Below are 23,910 nucleotides of genomic sequence, written 5' to 3' on the forward strand. Positions count from 1 at the left end.
CAGCGGTGGTTGCACTACCATTGCTCGTGTCCCATTTCGGTCCTTGACCAGGTGGGTAAGAAATGAATGTTGACATCAGATTCCTGTTGGTGCAGATGTTCCATGAAGCACCCGAATCAAGAATCCAGTCTTCGTTATGGTGCTACAAGTGGCGCAACCAGACACAGTTCAAGGAGAACAAGGCAAAACAAGTGTCGGGTCAACCAAGACAACGAACCAAGCAGACCAATTTCAGCGCGGTCGATACAACCTCAACCACTGACGATAGGTACGAATTTCCGGGAATGGCTATCCAGGCCGACGAAAATATCACTATGGTGGCTATAGCCAACCACTGCAACCAGAGCAGGACGCGGAAACAAGGCGAAGACTGGATTCTTGATTTCGGGTGCTTCATGGAACATCTGCACCAACAGGAATCTGATGTCAACATTCATTTCTTACCTACCTGGTCAGGGACCGAAATGGGACACGAGCAATGGTAGTGCAACCACCGCTGATGCACATGGTGATGTTATTTTACCTTTGAGAAAACCTGATGGATCGACACACAACTTGAGGATTCACTGTGAATACAAACTAGGGAACAAGTTCAACATCGTCAGTCTGATCAGTCTCAGGAAATCCCTGTGGCGATCAGGGCTCAGGAGTCAGGCGTCACATGATGGGTGGTGAGTGTGTGTGATACGAGAGCTGTGAGAACCTGTGACTTGAGGAGGAAGAGGACATGTCCTGTGACTGGGAGAAGAGATAAAAAGTCTTCTGCGGATTCTTTCTTGTTCTCTTTCTTTTCTTTTCTCATAGTTGTTGTTTCGTCTGAATGCACTCTTTTATCTAAAGGATTTGGCTGGTAACAATCCCAAGGTGTCACATGGAATCCCACGGACATGACTCTATCCCAGGATAATCGAACAGTCGGATACGCCTTCGAAGCTGCCAACGTCACCTTCATTGAGCTGGGAACTGAACCTAACCCAGTGGCGCTTAGCGCGGTGCTATATTCTAGCACTACGGCTGAAACAGCTCATCGGCGCCTAGGACACGCTGGAAGTTACAAAGCCCGCATCAACAAGGATCAACTGGGACAAGAGGTCAGCAGTGAATATTTTGACTGCGAACCATGCAGACTTGGCAAATCGAAGCGCATTGTTTCACGCCAACCGCGAAAGCATAGAACTTTTCCATGGTCAGTTCCGTAATTGGATGTTTCATCTCCTTGAACTCATTGTCTTTGACATCAAGGAAACCCTTCATGGCTGGGACTTCGGTTCCCAGTCTTTTGATGATTATGCTTAGCGGAATGTAGGCAGGGACACCAGTGTCGATATCATCCATATCTTTGTAGCGGTCTCGAACAGCCATCACAAACTCCTGAACAGTGTTAAAGTCTTTTGGTTCTGTCCTCATGAGGATGTCGAGAGCGGTCACGATGTCCCGGTGTCCACTTCCCTTGAGAGTTGAGATGTTTCCTGATTATGGCCATCATATCATCCGCTGCACGATTTTGCCCTCTCTTGAGTCCCATGGCATGGAGAAGTTTAGGGTCAATGCTGCGTGCGATCCACGCACCAACTTGTTGGGTAAGTTCGAACCATCTCCGCGAACCCGGTGAGTTCTTCTTTGGGCGGCTGATTTTCTTGTTGATTAAGTTGTGTAGACGTAGACCATGGAGTTCACGCAGAACAATGTCTTCCCATCGGTCGAAGTCGGCTTTGTTTTCCAGTTGTGGTTCGATTGCATATAGCACGACCTTGTCTGAATCGGGTAGATCGGAGCTTTGGGTTGGAACTTGGATTGAAGTATCGACAAGGTTATCCCAGTTGTCATCGTCTTCATCGTTCACCGTTCTCAGATCTTGGTTAGGTTGGTAGCCACGTGTCCGTTGGGTATCGACTATCGCGTGCTCCGGCGGTGCTTGGCCCTTCTCCGTTATCCGGTGCTGGCTCCATGATGGAAATGCGGGTTCAAATCGTTATCCGAGATGATATCCGTTGTTGAAAGTGGAGTTGTCCTCCTCGTGATTGGCTATAGTTTAGGGATCGACCCGCCCTATGCCGTTCTGGGTTGTCTTGACCAGTGAACTCTCTGAAGACTGGTAAGACAGATGATTTTTGATAATTTTGATGATAACTTTTTGATTAAGCAAAGGGGAAAAAGAGGAGTCTCATAATCTGTTGAGATGGAGACCAGGAGGGAAGCGAAGAGAGTTGGATTTCTATCCTACGAACTGAGAGACTAAATAGCAAACCATGTGGGCGTTCTGCCGCTCCACACCGACTCCAGCACAAAGCAGGAGTCCAAACACCTTTCCCTGAGGCTTAGGGCCTTGATAGCACTTTCCAATTCCAGGTCCTTGCTAAGTACCGTGCGCTTGCCAGTTAGCCTGAGTCGTTTCCTTTCCAACCTTAGGGCTGTTGACTTCGCTGCCGCCCTTCGCTTCTTGTTCTTGGATATTTCGCGCCAACATGGCCGCTAGGACCGCTTTGGCTTTGATCCAATCATCGAAGGTGGCTCCTTCGGAGAGTGCCAATTCCTTGATCAGGGCCTTGCACACGCCGCTTATCCTGTGGTTATCCAATGTAGTAGGGTTCAGCCTCCACCGGCCGGGTCCCCATTGTATGCTGCTCGGGGTGTCGAGCTCCGCATAGACTGCCCGGTGATCTGTCTTGAGGCAGGGCGTGACCATACCCCACAAGCGTGTTCTCCCGTACCAGTCGTGCCGGATATAGATCCGGCCTATGCGGGATTGCCCCTGGTAAGAATTTGTGTGCGTGAATTCAACGAGTCGCTCGTTGTGGCGTCGCCATCCATCCACGTAGTGAGTATCCTCATGGCCTAAGCCTATTAAGAGTGACATCAGGGCGTCTTCCTCCTGAGCGGAGGGTGGTCGGCCCGATGTTCAGTCCTTGGCTCCCGTGGCCATGTTCCAGTCTCCCCCTATCATATCAACCGGACGCGACAGGGGTTTTGTTAGGAAAAAGGAACCAACCGCTTGGAGCCACTGTGCCCGTACGTTCGGCTTGGCTGGGGCATATACGGACGCCACCACCAGTGGGAACCCATTGAACTTTACCGCCGCAGCAATCAGCCTAGCGTTCCCATCGGTGGCAACAATATGCCCATCCTGCGTGTCGCATCCAGTGTCCCAAGAGACCCTGGCTTTGTTTATAAGAATGCAAACCTTGGGTTCGCAACCTTCAGCATTAGGAATGACTATGTCTACGAGGGGGTAAGCCTTTCTAATCGTTTCCGCCTGAGCGGCACATATCCCAGTGTCCTGGGCAAGGGGGATATCTACGTCCTCCACTCTCATCCACCTGTAGACTTCATTAAACCTGCCGTGGAGTTTAAGACTACTGCAGTTGAGGGAAAAAATTCGGATCAACGATCTCATTTCTAAAATCTAGCTAAATTGTCCGGCAGCCTATAGTACTCCAGGTCCCAGTCGTCCCCGTCCACTCGTTGGCAGAGTGTGCAGGTCGGACCGTGGGTCCCTTTGCAAGAGTGGCATGCCGCAGTCAGGTCCTCCGGCCAGAACCTGATCTTGTAGTCCCCGAACGCAATCTCGATCTTTTGGAAGCCCGGTGGTTGCGCGAAGGTGATCCTCTTTTTCGGGCCCGTGGTGTTCCCGATCTTCATCTCGTCCATCACGAAGAAGGTCTTGGGGACCATTGTCGCTATCTTGTACGCGATTTCCTTGGAGGAGATGGCGTCAGTTCTGTCTGTGATGAAACGGGTCGGGCCGCCCGTGAAGTAAGGTTGGACCTTGATCTTCTGGGGCTTACCAGTGCCGTCCTTGATGTTATGATGATGCCGATAACGTTTCAAACAAGAAGAGTATAGCATTTAAACTAGATTATCAAAGGTGGAAGAGAAACAGAAGGATGAAGACAAGTGAAAGATGATGGGCTGATGCAATCATGCTACGTCATCTGTATCCTAACACATCCCTGAGATCCGCCCTGTGGACTCTTCTCATCTGAGTTGTAAACCTATGTCACTAACTCGTGACACTTGATGGTCACGTCGGTACCGGCCAGCTGCCTGGCGGCATCGATTGAGTGCAATTCTACCATCCACAGTTTCTTTCTCGTTTCGACGTGCTTCGGTCCGGCCATGTCGGGCGTGGGGAGGGCGAGGAGGGCCTCGCTGACACCCTTCACCACTTGAAGGAACAGGTCCTCGTGGGGTTGGAAGCCGGTTGGCTTCAGAACGATCCACTTACCGTCGGTAAACCGTTGCGGGATACCGTCGAACGAACCTCCTTCTTGGGCCATCTTAGAGCGTTTCGTTTGGTGTATCTTTGACCCAGGGGTCAACGTAGCTGCACTTGGGGTGGACGAGACCGACCCTGTTCGAGAGCGGGCAGGGTTTGCAGGTTCAAGAGTAGCGCTCCTGAACTCCTCGGCGACAGTATTGATGACCGCCTGGCGTGCCTTTTTCTTCGGTTTTGCTTCCGGATCGACTGGGTCTTTCCGTTTCTTTTGTGGGGGAGGCATCACCCCAGTGGTTTTAGCTGTTGCTGCTGCTTCTGCAGCCTTTGCGGCGGTACGGGCAGCCTTCTTGGCAGCTTTGAGGCCCTGGCGGTAAGCTTCCTTCACCTCGGGAGTGGCTTGGCACGCACGCCTCCAGTGTGGACCACCACAGTAGGAACACGATTCGTCGGGGGGAACACCGTTGGCTATCGCGGCATCCACCTCAGCTTGTCTTGCAGCCATGCCAGCTAGCTTCTTTTCTTTGGACTCCGCCTTGCGAGCAAGCTTCTCCTTGCGCACACGGGCATCCTCAGCATCTTCTGACCACGAACCAGGTAGTTGCAAGTCCGGGCGGGTAGAGTTTTGCACCAGTCGAGATCCGGCACGGAACGAGAAAACGCCTGCCTTTTCAACAGGGTCCATGTCAACGTCATCATCTTCTGGTATTAGTTCCGGGGCTGTTTGGGCCTCCTGCGGGTTGGTGGGTGGGTTGGCGGGAGGATCTCCTCCGGAGAGCCCATCCCTCAGTACGCCTTCCTCGTCACAACACCCACCACTGCGCCGGTGAGAAGGAACCTCGTGAAGCGTCGACCATCTCTATGGGCGACGCATACGCAGATTTGCTTGGGACAAGTGACAATTAGTAATGACTAGTTATCACCGGGTATCTCTACTTACACGATGGTGGTTTTGACCTCGCCTGCATGTTCCGCAAGTTCGCTGGTCAAGCGGGCTACCTGCTTCTGGTCGGGACCAGGAAGGAACTTGGAATTTGATAACCTCTCGCCGGACATTATCAGTGATCCCGGCACCTCTGACAAGGGTTCACTTCGCGCATCACGTCGTCTGCACGACGAAGAAAGGTGTCCACTCCTCTTTCCAGGATTGTGATAATTGTTGATCAAGCAATCCTTCAATCCACCCACCCATATGTGTATATAGGTATAAATATATATCGCGATTTTCGACCAGTATTCCTGGGTTTCGACGTCTGTAGATGAATGCTGAATGCTGATACTAGCACTATGTACTAATGAGACCAGTGGGTCGGTCGCGGGACGAGCCGAGGTGCTTGACCCACCCGCCCTGATGCGACAGTCATGGGAATCTGTGATTCGTCAAGAACGATGCGTCGATGACTGTGTTGAGGCGACGAAACTTGTGGCATGGGAAAATCAGGGAGAAGAAACTGATCCATGAAGCTGTTATGAGCCAAGTCTTTTGTGGAAAGAGTGCTGTTATTCAGAAAATCAAAGGTGAAGAGAGAAAGAGAAAGAAAGAAAGCAACTATCTGAGAGGAGCTTTTATGCTCATCAGGTACGTGCCTCAGGCACGAACAAACAATCACCTCCTCAATCACATGACCCTTGCCCTTTGTGGCACTGTGGGATAGTAGTGGACAGGTGACCGTCAGCCTCAGGTCACATGAGTGCCGATAGGGGGCATGACCTTGCTGCCCGTTGTCGGCGGCTTTAGCCGCTTGTCGGTAAGCTTCTGTCCTCGGGCGTGGCTGTACACACACGCCTCCAATGATTATCACCGCAATAGGAGCATGGCTCTGGGGGCTCAGCCCCTTGTGCAACTAGCTAGGCTCCTACAGATCAACAGATCAACAGAACTTATGATTGATTGATTGAGTGGACTGAGAACCACGGTGAACATTAGCTAATGCCTTGGCTGTGCACATGGCTTTAGTTAGTTAACTATCACCACACCTGGTTTCTAGTTACAAATGACGAGAAATTCATGAGCATTAATATCATTATTTGGCTGAGCCGACAAGTAAAAAGAAGTATCCACCAAGCCTCCTTGCGCCTTGCTACATGTATGCCAGTGCTCGAGACGCTCCAGACATAACACCACCTCAGGGGACATACCCGAGTGAGTAAAGCAAAGTATTCGAACACATGTCCGTCATGAGATATACAGAGAGATAGAAAAGCAAAGCTAACAGGAAACAAATGGCAAAAGGGGAAGAAAGATCAGTCCATGAGATCTACGCGGATATCTTCTTCATCTTGATCGTCACCCTTTCATATCGCGCACACTACGCAGACACCGTTCGAGGCGCTTGCCACGCTCTTTCTCACGCACGAGGGTGTCCTTAACAAAGGCGCGAATGGCGTCACGGCCGACTTTTTCCCGCCACGAGGTCCAGCCAGCGAGTTCGCCAACCACGACATCCTTGTTCCAGGAAATTTCTTTCGCAAGCCGAGCGGACTCAGATTCACCATCTCGAATCTTCTGTTCGAGGTCGCGGACGGACTTCTGGCGAGACTCCTCGAAGCCGGGCAGGTTGAGGTTGAATTTGCGGGGGAGGGAAGACGACAGAAGAGAGGAGCGAGAGCGTGCGATGTGACGATTGGTGGAGGAGAGAGAGGACATGAGTGATAGTGGCCGGGATAAAGAGGTGAGAATTGCCGAGGTGGTGTTGTCGATGGACGAAAGAGCAGCTAAATACTGGAGGAGGGGGGAAGAATCGGATCGGGAGGTGGAGAGGTAGGCGGCGTAGCGAGCAAACGCCTCGACGTGTGAGATGGGAAGTGCGTTGGTGGGCACTCGAAGGGTGGAAAGAACAGATGAGCAGATCATCACTGCATCGGCGAGATCAGATGCTCCGTTTTGCAGTGCGTAGCCCCGGCGAATCAGGGACCGAGTGTTAGCGTGTACACCCCGCACCATGTCCTGAGCGTGAGTGACAAACTGTTCAGTGTCGCGCATACCCTCCAGAGAAACTGGTGCATACTCGTCCGCGATTGTCTCGGTGAGCACAGCGGCCTTGCGGTGTGATCGGTCGGCCACCATCTCTGGTTGTAGCTCTGGGACGAGGAAAAACTCCCACAGCATTTCGTGGGTTGAAAAGGTTGGGTGGGTGAGAAGGGTCTTAAGGAACCGATCGAGTCTCTCCTGGAGATCATGGAGCACAGATCGTGATGGCTTCGAGTGGATTTGGAAAGGATTCCGAAAATCGGAAAGAGATGGCATGTAGGATGCTGGATGTTCCACTGCAAGCCACTTCGCGAGGTTCTCGAAGTCGGAGTAGGTGCGGCGACAGGTGGTGACAGTGTACGTGGTTGATCCAGGCCGTGATGACACTACATTTTGAGAGGGAGGAAATGGGGCGCCAGATTTGAGAATGAAGCGCACTGTTGCATCCTCGACAAAGAACGATCGCACGACGGTTGTGACCCGACCTGAAGGATCTCCGCAAGCGGATGGAGGATGGGACAATAAGATCAGATCGTCGATGCGATTTCGCACCTCATCATCCTTGGCGAGTTCCACGGCCGTCAAACCACGGGCCTCTTTGATATGAACGTCCACTCTAGGATCCAAAAATAGAATGCGAACTTGATCGACTCGTCCATATTTACTGGCCATCATCAATGGCGTGAATCGTTTATCATTGGTTGCATTTGGATCACAATCGCTCTCTTGCAATATGCGCCTGGTAATCTCAGGGTCACCCACAATGTGCAGTAACGTGTTCCCCTTCGCATCGATATGATCATCAAGCTGAAGTGGTTTGTTGTTGCCTTGTGCCAATTGCGCTGCAGTCAGTGCTGCCTGAACCATCATTTTGTATTCCGGATGATCATAAGAGCGACATAGTGCAAAGAGTGGTGTCTGTCCATGCTTATCCCGCTGTAGCCATGGGATGATGCGACCAAGTCTCGCTAGCAAGGAGGGAGTGCTAAACAGATAATGGCCAACGGTACGGCCGTGGACATCTGATTTGGTCAAATATGACGCAACAACGCTTGTATCTGCTTTTGCGAACAAGAAGTCCAAAAGAATGGTGACTATCTCCTTGTGCGCAAGTTGCACCGCGGCATTGAGAAGCGTTGTCCCGTCGGCGTTGGTGTCTTCGAGGATTTCCTCTAGGGGGTAGTATTCTTCCAGGGTCAACAGGTATTTCAAAGCCTCGGATTGACCTCTCTCCACTGCCATCATCGGTATGGAGTGACCGGCGGGGTCCTGGGTTTTCGTCAAGGTCTCAATCGAGCTATCACCCTCAATGCCGCTGGCTATGGATCCGAGTGTTGTTTTGGAAATAAATGAGGTGGCGGACGATTCCGATAAACTACGGACGTCCATCGAGACCCGCTTCACCGGACGATGAGAGTTGGAATCTTGGATGTGTGGGTGATCATTCCAGGTTTGGAATGGGAACACATGAGACAGTGGCGGTGCAACGATCCCAGCTTCATTCTGATACGTCTCGCCATTCGTTCGACCCGCGTAAGAGCTCTCAAGAGAAAGATCGTCGAGCTCGTCGACTTCGTCGGTCTGGAAAAACACGGACTTGCGCCCTGGCCCTGGCGGAGTCGCCTCGTCCATCGACTCGTGATCCTCGTTCGGTTCCAGTATTGATTTCATATCCGTCACTCTGCCCGCTTTTGTTGCTTGCCACAGCCGTCTATTCCTAGCGCTGGCACGTCGTAGTCCCGCGGAATCGGTGACGAGATACATCAAGACAGCTTCCAATGTGCTCAAAGCATATCCCATTTCGCCGCTATCGACATCATCGATGTAGATAAAGTGCTGCATGTACAATAATCGAGCTTGAAGATGTCGAACTTGGGATCGAATGACAATAACGAGTAGCAATGAAACCAGAACGTCGGCGTTGATGGTCACCGACGAGGTTCCTTTCTCAGATGCCGGGCCACCCAGCTGATCATAGCTTCCGGGGAAGGATATAACCTTGACTGTGCCGAGAAGAGTACTCAGCATATCATGAGGACATCTAGCATCATTGATCTTCCGAAACTCTTCCACGCCACGCCCAAGTCGGCGAGTCAGTTCTCGCTTTCCTTCCCGTCCACCTTCAACGGATATCCCGACTTGCGACACATCGATGCTCTCCATCTGGCGAATGCGGGAATCCAACTCCATGTCCTCTGGTTGGCGGAACGAACAAAGACGAGGGAAAAGAAGCGGTTCATGAACTTGTTCCGCGACATAACGTTCTATCATTCGCTCAACAAGTGGCCCGGTGAGGTCAGTGGTCGCACCAAGTAGGGATAATTGCTGTTTGTCGACCAGGCGAAAAAGATCAATGGCTGCAGTCACGGCTGTTTCCAAGCTGCGACGCATGAGATCTTCATCATCCTCGAAATATTCTTCGGAGTTGAAGGGCAATCGCCCTCTGCTGCGTGACGACCAGCTACGGATGGAAGAACTCTCGTCCGTCCAAGACTCGGCGCGGGAGGGCTTGTGGGCGCGTTCAGTGCCGGATGCAGATGGGGATCGCGAAGGAGGTGGCGGCAATGGTTTTCCCAGTTCCTTCCCAAACTCTTGAAATAATCTCTCCAAGCCCGGGTGCATCTGCCTGGCAATCATCGGGAAATTGGCCAGCAGTTCGCCAAAGGATCTGATCTCTTGCTTTGGCGGGGTCCCAACTGAACTTCCATTCCCATATTTTGTGTCCGCAGCACTTGGTACAGTTTCCGAGTCAGTCCCAGGGACGACTGCTGGTATGACTCTGGCGGGATCGTATGTTCCGATCAACGGCCGGGAGATGTAGTAGATCAGCCATGGGCGCAATTCATTGGATGGAGTAGTATAGAGCGCGTCGGAAAGAAGTTGGGCTTGCGTCAGGGATTTGAAACCTGGTTTCATATCATTGATGTCAGCTGGCCTATCTCGAGGAGCGCATGCAGGAGCGAGGGGTCTTACCTTTGTTGCTGTATATTGAGTTGTCTTTAATTATCACCGTTCTTCCGTTGAATGTTGTCACCTGCTTGGCCTTCCCTCGATTGTCTCGCACATTGTTGTCCTCTTTCGAATTCGCCGAGCCAGGATGGATAGGGATGCGGAGTACGTGGCTTCCTAGAAACTCCTCCGACGCGACAAGATCGGAGTACAGCAGATTGGACTCCCGGTCGCGCGAACCGATGAGAGAGTCTGTGGTGGGGACGAGCAAGACCTGAAGGGCACACGCGACACCAATTAGCCACTCCGACGGATCCGTCAACACATTCACAGGCTTCACCTACATGATTCTCCACTGGTATACACTGGCCCGGAACAGTGCTTCGAAAGAAGGCACGGAGAAAAGGGTTTAAAGGGTGCATCCAAACGGTTTTGGACGGCCCAGTCGAAGGACTCTAGCAATCATCAAGCCGTCCGTCTCAGATCTCTGCAGCAGGGAATACGGGGCGTAAGATTTCGCGGGGAAGGGTAGGTCGCGTTCAGTAGGCAGCAGCTCAATGTTCGGTCACCACGGTGGGCTTCGGGAAAGGAATCTGGACCAAGTTAAGAAAATCACAATGCTAGATCGCAAGAAAACAGGCAAAGCACAAAAGATCCGAGTTGAAGCAGAAGCGCATGTGTCGAGAGAGTGAATCGAGAACGTGATCGACAACGTGATAGGCGCTAATCCGCATTAGGTAATTCCTCCATCTAGCCATGGAATTCTTTACAATGCGACTGGAGCTAGACCTTCAAGACCTTCAAGCTTGATTGTTCGATCCTATTGGGTAGATTAAGATGCACGGGATCTGGTTTGTAGTCACAGTCATGATATTTCTAATATACAGAGGGTAGATGGCAACATGCCATCTAGATAAAAGCACAAAAGAGATTGCGGATGCTTCGCACGATGCAATCCAGGACGACGCCACAGCACACAAGTAACCAAATCAAGATAGAAGTAAGATCCCACTTCCAACTGAAGAACTCAACCCAGTCTACGCTCGTGTCTGCTACGAGTACCACCGAACTTCAACCGGGTAGAGTCACTCACTCGCGCAACAAGTCCTCGAATGTGTCGTCCCTCATTGCCCAAAAGCACCTTTGTGAATGCTTCGCGACCCTTTCCAAACCCACGGTATACCACCTCCAGGCGCTCGATCTCCAACAGGAAGCCCTTTTCCTGGATCTGACTCATGAAGTGAGCGGAGAGCTGATAGGCCGGGTCAAACCCGGAGCGACCAGCTTTGCGGAAACCAATCTGGCCACATCCAATGGACAGAAGGGGGTTGCCATTTGGTCGGGTCAAGGTGAGGATTGTGTTGTGCTTGTGGCAGTAGACGTGCAGGTGGTGGGGGGGGAGCTCGGTCGGCGTAGGGGTTTTTGATCATGTCGGCCTCGAGGCTCTCTGCCATTCGGGAGTAGCCAGAGGGGCCGCGAGAGGAGGATGTGCCTGATCTCTCGCCCTGCATCATGCGTGTGATTGCAGACAGCGGCGAGGAGGAATCAGAAGGTGTCTCCGCATCTCGATTCAGCATCTGCCTCTCAATGTCGCCGCCATCGTTGTGCGCAGACCGGATACTGCGCTGGGCGCTTGCGGAGGAAAAAGGACGTGTGATGCTCAAGCTATAGACCCTAGATGGGGTCTGACGGCACACTGAGGGCAATGCCTTCGTCAACGTGTTCATGGTGAAGGAGCTCATCGCGGCGATGGAGGTCTTCAGACCTCGAAGAAAGGGGATTAAACGAGAAGGTAGGTAAGAGAATGCAAATTGTCTTGGAATTGAGAACAATCCACCAATGCAGAGTGCCGAATTGACCACAAAGTGCAGGTGGTGTAGAGCCGTTGTCGGACCGAAGGGAAACGCTGGAAGTTTTTCGAAGTCTTGGCACCAGCACTTTTTCCCTTCCCCGAGATCTTTCGCCTCTCTCCATCACACCCTCTTCATATCGCGTCCAGGCTGGGCTGGAAACCATCTTATCTCTACCATCATTCCCAATTACAACCCATTATTCGTTGCAGTCTACGCTCCAGAGCATGATTCTGACCAAGATGTCGGCGACACGAGTCGCTTCCTTGCGGTCCCAGACACCGACTCTCAGAGCTTCCTCCCGACTGTCTGCTCACATCGGATCTTACTCGACTGTCTCAGCTCAGACGCATTTACTTTCCACTAAGAGCCACCGAGCTATTCTTCAATCCCCTTCTCACTCAGTCCCCCAACTCATCTCGCCATTCGCCGCCCTCCCTTTGACTCGGTCTTTCCATGTCGCAACCTCCTTTTGGCAACAGCAACAACAGCAAAAGCAACAGGAGGGAAAACAGGACAAGGACGCTGAATCCGAGTCAAAGCACGAGGATTCCAAGGAGGAAGGAAAGGAAAAGCAAGAAGAGAAGGCTCCGCCACCACCCCATGGAGACAAGTCTCCTTGGCAAGTCTTCCGTGAGACCTTGCAGTCCGAGTTCAAAGCTTCCAAGGAATGGGAAGAGTCCACAAAAGCGTTGGCATCGTCGGCTCACCAATTCACCGAAAACGAGAATGTCAGACGTGCGCGCGCGGCTTACGAGGCTGCATCCAATGCTACCACATCCAAAACTTCCACGGCCTTGAAGACTACCGGTCAAGTCATTGGAAAGGGAGCGGCTTGGACTTGGAACACCAGCGTGGTCAAGGGCGTTCGCAAGGGTGTCAACGCAACCGGAGAAGGCCTCGAGAAAGCCACCAGGCCTGTTCGCCAAACCGAAGCATACAAGAGTGTGAAGGAAGCCATCGATGATGGCAGCAGCTCCCGTTACGGCGGCTGGGTGGAAAAGGAGGAGCGTCGCAGACAGCGGCAGCTTCGGGAGCAACAGGAGCTCAAGTCTGGCAAGTTCCATCGCGTGGAGCAGCGCGTTGAGGATCCCAAGTAAGTTTCGTTGAGAACATCCCTCAAGTTTAACATGTCTGACTGATTCGTGTCTCCAGTGCCGGTACCAACATCACTCTTCACAAGGATTCCGCATGGAAGGACTCCTGGCGAGAGTTCAAGGACTCCAACCCCATGATGCAGAAGCTTTTCTCAATCAAAGAGAACTACAACGAGTCCGAGAATCCCCTCATCAGCACGGCCCGGAGCATCTCGGATCGCGTCGCCGGCTTCTTCGCTGAGAATGAGACCGCCCAGGTGATCAAGAAATTCCGGGAGATCGATCCTAACTTCCAGATGGAACCTTTCCTACGCGAAATGCGCGATTACATGTTGCCGGAAGTTCTCGACGCTTACGTTAAGGGAGATGTCGAGACCCTCAAGCTTTGGCTCTCAGATGCTCAATTCCACGTTTATGCTGCCCTCGCGAAGCAATACACCACTGCCGGTTTGAAGTCGGACGGTCGCATCCTGGACATCCGCGGTGTGGACATTTCTCACGCCCGTATCTTGGACCCTGGTGACATTCCCGTCTTTGTTGTCACCTGCCGGACCCAGGAAATCCACGTCTACCGCAAGATCAAGACCGGCGAGCTGGCCGCTGGCACGGATGACAAGGTGCAGCTCGTCACCTACGCCATCGGACTCACTCGGATTCCCGATGAGGTCAACAACCCTGAAACCCGGGGCTGGAGATTGATCGAGCTGCAGAAGGCTGCCCGTGACTACATCTAAGAGCACAACATGATCGGTTTCCAGCCTATACATTGCTGATCATTCTCCATCTTCTCGTCGGTATATCGTCACATGGACCCTTCTCTTGCATCTGAACTCCTATCCATCTCAACTGTACAATACGACTATTTGATATCAAGCCAGGTGGATCCTGGCGCCTGTTACGGTTATGCCTGTTCCAGTGACTGTGACTCCGTGCCTTCGCTGGTGAAACAGAATTTCCTTTCTTCATGTATTAATGCTTTATTCTGTCGGACTACTAGCTGCTTGGTGTATTCCAAGCGCAGGTCTTGCGCAGTCTTGAACTTTTCCATTGCTTTTTCCATAGACTATCATGTGTTGGACTCTATCCGATGCCATCTTCACGGGTCTTGAGGTGTTCTGTTGGCGTCTGTGTGCATTCTATTTTCACTCTCCCCTCGCCGCCCTGTATGACTGCATCAGTTCGTTTTCTTTTTGGTTTCTGTTGGGGCCGACCTGGTCTGGTCTCTGAGACGTGCAGATGCTTAAAATCGTGTAAATATACGAATAGATTTCTTCCACCTTCATTTGACTATACATAGTTGTAGGAGCATCCTACCTACCTGACAATCGTACAACATAGAACTTGACATCTAAACTCCTCCCGAATCTGCCTTTCCTTTGCCCATACCTTTACCTTTGTTGCGGCCTTGTCGAGCTAGGCCGAGGCTGCGCTGGGCAATGAGCTCTTACGGTGACTCCAGCATAGAAAGAGATCTCGCCGGTAGTGTTCACAGTGATGGGGGTCTCAGATGGAATGGTCTCGATGATCCAATTCGAACGACGGACGATCCAATAGAAAAGAAGTCTCTGGTCCCGCTATAGCCTGAGGTAGCAGGTCGAGGCCACGTTGAGACCTGAGTTCTGGAACATTTCCTCCCTCTTTGCGGTTGCGTTCAAGTGGCCAGAAGCAGAAGAGGAGAAAGTCCTCCGGCATGGATCCAGGCTGAAAGGCGAACGGGAGGCAGACGAGAACAGGAAGAAAGGAAGAGAAAAGGACAACAATTCACGGCCTCGGGCTGCCAGTGCTTCGATATCTACGGAGACTCTAAGGCTTTGAAACATGGATTTGCTATATGGTATATCAGATGGAGCCTTCCCATTTTATTCCCTCTTCCAGGTTTTGGGTCTATTTTCCAGGGCCGGCACCGCCGGCACCGCCGCCCATCATGTTTCGAGCCCTATGAACAAGTTGTCAGTAGGTGAATTCCTGGGCATTCGGTAGACTTACATCTCTGCGATGCTGGGATCGCTCATCAGGCTGGACATGTCAGGCATGCCGCCGCCGCCGCCACCTTGGCCGAAGCTTTCTGCCATCTGACGAAGACGAGGGTTGCTCATCAAGTTTCCAAGCATATCAGGGTTGCTCATGAGATTCTGTGCCATGCTGGCGAACATCGGGTTGCTCATCATGGAGCCCAGGTCTGGCATTCCGCCGGCACCACCGCCGCCGGCACCACCGCCGCCGCCACCAAACATGCCGGCCAAGGAAGAAAGGTCGGGCATACCACCACCGCTACCACGTGAGGCACCAGGTGCAGTGTCAAGTTCCTCGGAAGGAGGCTCGCTGGTACGAGTGGCCTCCTGCAGCTTGCGAGTGGAGGTTTCCAAACCACGCTTCATGGCCTCACTGCCACCGTTGCCTTCTGCCTCGATACCTTTCTCGTATGCTTCCTTGGCGGCGTGGTAATCTCCGAGGTCGAAGCGAGCGAGACCGAGACGGCTCCACGCTTTGGAGTACTTGGGATCAGCAGCGGTGGCGAGTTCGGCATCCTGGGCAGCCTTTTCATGCTGGCCGGAAGCGGAGTATGCGGCTGCGCGGTTGGAAAGATAAATGGGGTTCGCTGGAGCAATCTCGAGAGCCTTGGTGTATTGCTGAATGGCAGCGGCGTAGTCCTTCTTGGCCATGAGGGCATTAGCCTCGGACTTCAGCTTGTCGGATTCCGGTGTAGGTGTGCCCGCCTTGGGCTTCGCATCTCCGGAAGTCTCAGCGCCGGCGCCAGTGGCTGGCGGGGTGGACTTGTTGCGCAACTTCTCGTAGACACTGTAGATTCCCACCAGCGATTGTCCGCCCACGGCATCTTTCACAGCAGCTTCATCGGTCGGGTCAACTTTGAAAGTATCAGCGATACAAGACTGTGCGATCTCGATCGACTCGGCATCGTCGGCGGTAAGTGTGCCATCTTTCAGACTAGAGCCCAGGAAATCGATGATGGCCAAAGCCAAGCGCTTCTTGCTATCGGTTGGAGCCTGTCATCAAGTTAGCACGAGCCTAAGACAGCAAGTGCAAGTCCTACCATAATAGTGATGTTTCAAGTGATATTTCAAATTGAAAGACAAAAGATGTACATGAATCACTAACACGGGAAGAGTGAAAAAAAAAGAGTAGAAACAGATGAGGCAATGCGGGGGAAGAGCTCCGGCACGTGATCGAAGCTTATCGATTCCCCGGTCTGTTTCCAACCCGTTGGACTTTCTGTTTTAGCGCTCGAATTGTGTGTGTATAGGGGGTTGTCTGCTCTGCTGACGGAGAATCGATTGCTGGAGATGACTCCAGGTGAGCTTTGTGCATAATTCCCCCTAAACCCAACCTGAGCAATGTACTGGCCCAATGGGGTTCCCCGGGTCTACGCGGTCAACGGGCCCAACATTGCCTATGTCCCCTCCGATGACGATCACGATATCCAGGAATCGATTTCGATCCATGACCGCAGCTCCTCCGACATTAACGAGAACACAAACGACGATCGTGCTCAACATGGGTCTCCAGGCTCCCTGCCCAATGAGTCGCGAACCAATCTTCCCTCAGAAACAGGCAAAGCAGGATGGGGAGAGGAAGCTATCAAGGGAATCTGCGTATCTCGCTCTGGTCTGATGTTTGCTACAATATCAGAGTCGTCAATTGCTCTTTGGCAGACTAGGGTATGTTGATGGTGATGTCATGGTTCATGGACAGAGTTGGAGCTGGTCACTAACAACCAGTCCAGCCTACAGCAGTGGTTACCGCTGTCACCCGTTCTAGATTCTCCCTGGAAACATATGGCCCCAATGTCTCACTCCTCATGCGCCCGGATTCAACTATACTGGTTGTGCAGACCCTGAACGGTTACCTGCTCACATACTCGGTGGCATCGGCCTCAACAACTCGAGTTTATCAACAACGATTCGACCATTCCACACATCATCGCCGTCAACAGTTAGCTCTGTTCTCTTCAGTTGAAGAGGCCAATGTGGTTGGCGACCTGAGCATCCGCTTCCGAATGGCGATCAAGGTCGAGTCGGGAATCGTCAAGGCGCTGGCGCTGGACCAAGAACTTGTCGTCGCCACTGTGAAACCACCAGCCATACAATGCATTCGCTGGACGCCTGAGGCGGGAACAACCCAAACCACCTCAGAGTTATTGAGTCGCATTCTGAAAACCCCCAAGAAGGTCTCTATCGTGGACATGGTTTATGATCGTGCAATGAATCTTCTGATCTGGATTACCAGCAATGGTCAAGCATATGCTGTGCAACGCGATTTGGGGACACAGCAAGACCATGAAGTAAAAAGTCTGTTTCATGGACATTGCTTCCACGATCCGAAAGATGACGGAGAAAAGGCGCTCAAGGTGACTGTGAATGCCCGGTTCTCCCTTTTAACGCTGAGCTGCTCCAACGGTGAGGTCCTAGTCTACACTGCGAAGGATTACATGGGCAACATCCCACTTTCACAGAAGCTCCATCTGCCAGCAACGCCTGCTACCACCGGCGCTCTAACTTTCATGAGCTATTCCCCAGATGGATATTGTCTCTTTGCTGGGTTTGAAAATGGCTGGGCAATATGGAGTGTCTTTGGAAAGGCCGGGGGGAATAGCTTTTCGGTGGACTCGAAGTTGGCAAAGACCAATGGGGAGGATTGGTTGACTGGAGTTGCGGACGGATGTTGGATTGGCGGTGGGTCAGATATCATTTTGTCTGGACGGAACGACCGTCGCCTGTGGGCGCTGGAGACAGCCCGCAGTGCCTTGACTGGTTGCTTTTCGTCTGCAAATTTGGCTCGAGGCTTGCTGCAAACGGGGACTGAGTTCATCCTCTACCGAGGGCATGATCTTCCAGATCTCATGACGATCTCAGGAAAGGATTCATTGTGGCATCATGCCCAGTACCCTCCCGCATATCTCCATTCACAGTGGCCGATTCGATCTTGCGTCGTGTCCCAAGATGGACGATATGTTGCAATCGCAGGTCGACGGGGTCTCGCACACTACAGCGTCAACAGTGGACGATGGAAAGTATTTGAAGATTCACAGGCCGAGCATTCGTTCGCGGTGCGGGGAGGCATGTGTTGGTACGGTCACATACTGATCACAGCAGTCGAGAGCGACGGGTCATACGAGGTACCGTACTTGTCCAACCTGCATTATGTTTTGACAACCCTGACTTGGCTTGAAAGATCCGCCTGTATTCACGCGAGGCTTCTCTCGGTAACAATTCGATCATGTTCACCGAATATTTACCATCTCCGGTTGTGTTCATTGGCGCCTCTGGGGAAGATTCTCTTTTGGTCTATACCTACGATAACATTCTGTACCATTATATCATCAACTCAACACAACCCCAAATAACCCTCGTCCCAGTTGGGCAGATCGCGTTCAATGGCATTGTCCGCGCACCAACTCGCGTCCGATCAATCAGCTGGGTCTTACCCGAGGAGCAAATACGTGAGTGATCTTGTTCTCTTCTCTGGTTGACTTTGAAGCATAGTACTGACGGGAACGCAGGAAATGGTGAGCCATCGCAAGACGTGAAAGTCGCATCCGTTCTTCTACTCGTTGACGGAAATTTGGTCCTGTTGCAGCCCACTGTGTCGGATGCCGGCGATCTCAAATACGACATGCGCGTAATATCCCATGATGTGGAGTATTACATCTTGATGCGTGACCAGTTATCCTTCAATTTCTCACCCCAGATGGATGAACCCTTGCCTGCAAGTCCTTCGGTTGACATGGCACTGGAGCCCCCTCACAACAGTCTGTCACTTAGGGACTCGCTATGGATGTTCCGTGGCCAAGATTTGTTAGCTTGGAATGATGTTGAAGATATTTTGCGGGAGGAGACGGTGCCGGCGCCACTCAGTATCCCTCTGGACTTTTATCCACTGTCTGTCTTGCTGAACAAGGGCATCGTGCTCGGCGTTGAATCAGAAATGATCCAACGACGCGACGTGACATTTACTGTTCTGAAGTTTGCCATCCGGGTAGGTGACCTTCTCTCTGAAACTTCTTCTCTGCTGACTTGTGGGCCTTAGACGCACCTCTTCCTCCCATATATCCTCCAATATGGCCTTATCAATGTTGGCACAGCTGCTGCCCTTGCTCTTTGTCGTCACTTCTCTCATCTGTCTTATTTTGCCCATGGACTGGAGATCCTGCTTCATCACGTACTGGATGACGAAGTGGACAATATCAGCCGAGCCAATAAGAGTTTGAAACCACAAGAACGCGCGGAACCACTTCTTCCCACTGTCATCGCTTTTCTTCAGGCGTCTCTGCCGGTCAGGGAGTACCTTGAGATTGTTGTGCAATGCACACGGAAAACCGAGCTCCGGTCATGGCGAACGCTTTTCACCTACCTGCCTCCACCCAAAGACCTGTTCGAACAGGCCTTGAAACTTGATGCCCTCAAAACCGCCGTTGGTTACCTGCTTGTGCTGCAAGCTTTTGAGGACGATGAGGAGCAAGGGAATGACGGCCGCATCGAAGAATACGTCGTTCGTTTAATTGCTCTCGCCTCCCAAAAGGGCGACTGGGAGTTGTGTGCTGAGCTGGCCCGCTTCCTCATTGCACTGGATGCTTCTGGGGATATGCTCAAGCGCGCGATTGCCCGAGTTGGTCTACGATCCGACTCACGGCCTGCCACCAAGGGCGCACCCTCTGGCGCGGTCACTCGGTTTGGATCTGCGGAAATCCATGGCCTGGGGTTGAACCTAGCAGTCAGGTCGCCATCGTGGTCATCTCTTTCCCGAACCTCGTCCCTGTCCCCTCTTCCCAGCGGGCGAGATGGTGATCTATCAGATGAAAACCCATATTCTGCAGAAGATCCATCTTGATAATCAATGAGCATTAGAATAGTTAGATCTAAGATAATAAATTCAAAGTGATCTCACACTCCCATTTTCCTGCCAGATGATGGCTTAAGTGGCTTAAGTGGCTTTGAGTTGCGCCGTTCGCACAGCTCCCCACCAACCAATCCGCACTCTTCGTCATCGGGCCTTTTAGCCAAGCCTTGAACCAATCGATCGTACCCAGTCATCAATATCATCAGTGCATCACAAAAACAAAACCTTCGAATGTCCTCGACTGACAAGTTGAATCGGCCGCCTTACTTTAACCAGAACTAATTACCCTCCAGACTGACCCCAAGCTGGGTGATCAGTAAGATGTCGTCCTCATCCAAGACGGTGAGTCCTTCTATGCCTTCAAGTCTTCTCGGTGTTCTCATAATCAAGCTAGAAAATGGAGCGAAAGCTGAGCCCAAGGCTGAGAGCTTATATTCCATCTGGAACGGTGGACAATACCACTGACTTCTTACGTGACTTCTGCAAGGTACTAACTACTGACGGAAGCAACAATTTGGTGGAAGATATTTTAGCGTGTGAAACCGACGAAGAGCTTCGGCAACTGGTCGAAAGTATCAGGACTGGTTTAGTAGTACCCATGCGAGCGCATGGCGGCAAGACACCTACCGAAGCCACTCCGTCTCCGCGTTCTGGGGTTGAAGATTCAACCGAGACTCTCAAGGGCCTCAATATCGAGCCCATCACCAGAAACCCCCAGTTGCAACTCCGGCGCCACTGCCTAGAGAGAGATGGGAATAAATGCCTTGCAACGGGGTATTACAGTTTCGACCACGACCATCCACCCAACGCACTAACGACCCGTCTTGAAGCTGCTCACATCATTCCATTTGCTCTTGGATCGTTTCGGGCCAGTGACAGCGAGGTATTTAATAGACATGCGAGTATCTGGGTCAATCTGAAGCGATATTTTCCAGTTCTTCGTGAGATGTCCTTCACCTCAGAACAGATCAATTCGGAGAAGAACATGATGATGCTAGACCAGCGGTTTCACAAAGAATTCGGTCAATTCAACATCGTTTTTGAAGCAGCCGGCGTGCCTCACCAGTACCGGATCAAGGCCTTTCCAGGGGCGGTCCCAACAAGTGTACTACGTGAGTTGCCCGAGAACTCGCTCGTCGCTTTCAGGGTCCACAAAGGAAGTTGGGAACTTCCAGACCCCCGATTTCTCCAAATCCACGCGTGTATTGGCAACTTCCTACATATGAGTGGCCAGGGGGAGATCATCGACAAGATTCTGAGAGATTTCGGCGACTGTGGTGGGCTTGCGCCCGATGGAGGCACCAACCTCGAGGACCTTCTTGCGGTCAGCAGCCTCTCGCTACTAAGAACGAAAGTCAACGAGACGCCCGGTGACCCAAACTCTGCAGAAAAGCAACGTGAGCAACGTCCCCGGGGGAAGCAAGGCTCTGGCACCGGGAATAAACCATGGGCATAGGAGAACGGTTGTCATGGTCGCTGTCGCAGGTTAGGCCAGGGTGATGGACTGCACCACTATCTTTAGCTAACTTAATACTGAACTCATCAACTAGTAAATGTCCAGTCTCATGGCTTCTGCTGTCTTCCCTTTCCGTAACAGTCGCATCCATTGCGTGCGCGACTCTCGTTTACCAAGTTCACTCAAGTACCAGACCGACGGGCATTGTTCTACGCGCAGGTCTTTTGAGGTAGGATGCTTAGTTTAATGTTACGCTCAGGTACGAAAGGAAGATGAACAACCAATGACACTGTACAGTATGCAACGAAAATACGGTAGACCCTGAGATACGGTATCTTATCAGATACGGTATCTTATCTTGATAGTGAGAATACGGTTTCCCCACACTTTCATATCTGCATTCCAGTCGATCTAAATAATTATCTTCATTCGGCCTACAATGATATTCCATTGAGCAATTACGATCTTCCGAAGTGCTAACGCATAGATTATTATATTAGTCACCACTTAAAACCTTCTAACCTGAAAAATATCCATCTAATGGGACAGAAACGCGCTCGCGAAACGTGTCACTAGCGCGATCAGCGCGATGGAGCCACATCCGCGTACCTATTTCACCCCCATCCACTTCCTCCTCATCTTTACTCCCTCGATCTTCCTTAAACCATCCTACTTGACACCATCATACGAGGGATCTCTCCATCCATGATGGCTACTCACAACAATACCCGAAATCGAACACCACCTTCATCCCCGCCACTTCCGGCATCCATGCGCGGTCATGACCATGCTCTATTTACAGAAGATCCCCCGTTAGGTTCAAAAGCCAGCTAGGAAAGCGTAACCGGGAGGTATGTTATTATCGTTGTCTTGAATATTCATCCTTTTTATAATCAGTACTGATACTAATGAAGCATACACAGTGTGAGACCCCGGTATCCACCAGTGATGGAAGCAACAGTCCCTCGTCAAGCAATTTTGTTACGTATTTCTCCGGTGATCCCCCGTCCCCGAAGAGGAGAACCTACAGTCGTCGGAACCCACCTCCCAACACAGTGTCTACCCAGGAAGAGGGAGTGGGTGACCGAGAACGTCTCAATGAAGTCGTACGGTGGCATTACCTTCGCTACTTCACAGCATATGAGGACACGGACAAGTTGATTCGGACGATCTCTCCCAACCTGGACAGTAACACTTACGAGTACAATCAGTTGTACAAAGACGTTGGCAATTGGACTCGTGGTTGGAAGAGCACCACGATGAAACGCTTCAAGGTAAGTTTTTTTTACTATCGAGTTCTCTCGTTTTTGCAGAGGTTAATAGGTTGTAACCAGGCGTACATTGAGGACGTTGTTACCGAGGACATTGTCCTCAAGAACATGACGGACCCAGGGGCTCTACATTCGTACTTTCGTCATAATTTCAACCCCCGGGATTTCGCCGACGTGTTCTACTGGATTCAACGGCTCTTGGATTGGGATAAGACATCTCCGCTTGGAAAGAATTTCATCAAAGGTATGTTCTTAGACTTTTCTACTTTTCGATTATCGCTGATGTACAAACCTCTGTTCTAACATCTCACTTTCTATAGATATCTGGAGTAATTTAGCTGTCCAACTCAGACTGCACTGGGACATCTGTCAAACCGGAAACTACAGGTTAGCAAGGGGAGACTGGGTGGGGATCCTGGAGTTCTGGGACGAAATGGCGCACGACGCTCACTACGATGTTGTCAAGCCTGGACTAGAGACGTTTGCGAAGAAATTTGCGTCTACAGCGATTCGGAGGGCGAAGGCTAAGGTGGAAAGGCCAAAGGGACCAAAGCGAAAATTGTTCCACCCATTTAGGCCTCTGATCCTTTTCGGCAAGCCCGAAGAGCAGGAAGATGAGGGATCTGAAGTGAAACGGGGAGGGGATGGAAAATATTTGGAAGGCGCGATGGATTCCGAATGGGATTAGGTTGATCTTGGAGCACTTTTCCAGGTGATGTTGCGTCTAATGCACCCCGACCAACCCAACCGGCATGGAGCTCTCTACAAATGGATCCCTAGTGGTGAGAGGCATTGACCTCCATTGGATGGCTTATGACCATATCTGTTTATCCATGGATGGACCACAGCATTTTGTTTGATTAGACTTATTACCCAATGAACCTTCTGTACTCACTATACCTTTTGTAGCCTTTCTTGTCAACACCAAACACAGACAGTTCGGTATGCCGGTAGGGACCAACACGAGAATAATCCAACAAGAGCTCGAGGTCGTGTTCCCAATACGGCAATACCTTGTGAACAAAAACTGCAAGTTAATTTCGCCTCCCAGCTCGCTCTTGGTGTGTCGAAGTGACGCCCGGCGATGTTCTAGGTTATAAAACCCCGTGGTTGTGTTAACTTCCGTGTACTAATGAGGGCTTGCATGATGGGGAAATGGTGATGAGATAGGTATATCATTCCATCAAGGTTCAAACTGGGACAAAAGCCGTTGCCATGACCTATACTAGGCCATCACATGCTTCTCAG

General features: G+C 51.5%; 9 protein-coding genes across 9 annotated transcripts; 5 read left to right on the top strand and 4 right to left on the bottom strand.

The window, feature by feature from the left end:
* Positions 1 to 62: 62 nt before the first annotated feature.
* Positions 63 to 485, top strand: N7515_010378 (uncharacterized protein; the record flags this gene model as incomplete). The annotated part of the gene is made up of 1 exon (XM_056671121.1): positions 63 to 485. One exon carries the CDS (start codon positions 63 to 65, stop codon positions 483 to 485), a length of 423 nt encoding a protein of 140 aa, XP_056516745.1.
* A 1,871-nt stretch (positions 486 to 2,356) lies between these two features.
* Positions 2,357 to 2,857, bottom strand: N7515_010379 (DNase I-like protein; the record flags this gene model as incomplete). Its single annotated transcript, XM_056671122.1, has 1 exon — positions 2,357 to 2,857. One exon carries the CDS (start codon positions 2,855 to 2,857, stop codon positions 2,357 to 2,359), a length of 501 nt encoding a protein of 166 aa, XP_056516746.1.
* A 539-nt stretch (positions 2,858 to 3,396) lies between these two features.
* N7515_010380 (uncharacterized protein) lies at positions 3,397 to 5,269 on the bottom strand (the record flags this gene model as incomplete). The annotated part of the gene is made up of 3 exons (XM_056671123.1): positions 3,397 to 3,718; positions 4,081 to 5,031; positions 5,154 to 5,269. The coding sequence occupies 3 exons, from the start codon at positions 5,267 to 5,269 to the stop codon at positions 3,397 to 3,399; spliced, it is 1,389 nt and encodes a 462-aa protein (XP_056516747.1).
* A 1,231-nt stretch (positions 5,270 to 6,500) lies between these two features.
* Positions 6,501 to 11,875, bottom strand: N7515_010381 (putative VPS9 domain protein; the record flags this gene model as incomplete). Its single annotated transcript, XM_056671124.1, has 4 exons — positions 6,501 to 10,090; positions 10,158 to 10,473; positions 11,227 to 11,385; positions 11,453 to 11,875. 4 exons carry the CDS (start codon positions 11,873 to 11,875, stop codon positions 6,501 to 6,503), a joined length of 4,488 nt encoding a protein of 1,495 aa, XP_056516748.1.
* A 335-nt stretch (positions 11,876 to 12,210) lies between these two features.
* On the top strand, positions 12,211 to 13,814 carry tim44 (protein translocase subunit TIM44; the record flags this gene model as incomplete). Its single annotated transcript, XM_056671125.1, has 2 exons — positions 12,211 to 13,079; positions 13,139 to 13,814. 2 exons carry the CDS (start codon positions 12,211 to 12,213, stop codon positions 13,812 to 13,814), a joined length of 1,545 nt encoding a protein of 514 aa, XP_056516749.1.
* A 1,150-nt stretch (positions 13,815 to 14,964) lies between these two features.
* On the bottom strand, positions 14,965 to 16,135 carry N7515_010383 (uncharacterized protein; the record flags this gene model as incomplete). Its single annotated transcript, XM_056671126.1, has 3 exons — positions 14,965 to 15,016; positions 15,067 to 16,085; positions 16,133 to 16,135. The coding sequence occupies 3 exons, from the start codon at positions 16,133 to 16,135 to the stop codon at positions 14,965 to 14,967; spliced, it is 1,074 nt and encodes a 357-aa protein (XP_056516750.1).
* A 298-nt stretch (positions 16,136 to 16,433) lies between these two features.
* On the top strand, positions 16,434 to 19,926 carry N7515_010384 (RIC1 family protein; the record flags this gene model as incomplete). The annotated part of the gene is made up of 5 exons (XM_056671127.1): positions 16,434 to 16,757; positions 16,823 to 18,214; positions 18,271 to 18,538; positions 18,599 to 19,074; positions 19,126 to 19,926. The coding sequence occupies 5 exons, from the start codon at positions 16,434 to 16,436 to the stop codon at positions 19,924 to 19,926; spliced, it is 3,261 nt and encodes a 1,086-aa protein (XP_056516751.1).
* Positions 19,927 to 20,332: 406 nt separating this feature from the next.
* On the top strand, positions 20,333 to 21,391 carry N7515_010385 (HNH endonuclease signature motif containing protein; the record flags this gene model as incomplete). Its single annotated transcript, XM_056671128.1, has 1 exon — positions 20,333 to 21,391. One exon carries the CDS (start codon positions 20,333 to 20,335, stop codon positions 21,389 to 21,391), a length of 1,059 nt encoding a protein of 352 aa, XP_056516752.1.
* A 908-nt stretch (positions 21,392 to 22,299) lies between these two features.
* On the top strand, positions 22,300 to 23,350 carry N7515_010386 (uncharacterized protein; the record flags this gene model as incomplete). The annotated part of the gene is made up of 3 exons (XM_056671129.1): positions 22,300 to 22,665; positions 22,726 to 22,906; positions 22,983 to 23,350. The coding sequence occupies 3 exons, from the start codon at positions 22,300 to 22,302 to the stop codon at positions 23,348 to 23,350; spliced, it is 915 nt and encodes a 304-aa protein (XP_056516753.1).
* Between the last annotated feature and the right edge of the window lie 560 nt (positions 23,351 to 23,910).

This window comes from Penicillium bovifimosum (genome assembly GCF_028826915.1).
Source record: "Penicillium bovifimosum strain IBT 22155 chromosome Unknown utg000010l_segment0_segment0, whole genome shotgun sequence".
NCBI lineage: Eukaryota > Fungi > Ascomycota > Eurotiomycetes > Eurotiales > Aspergillaceae > Penicillium > Penicillium bovifimosum.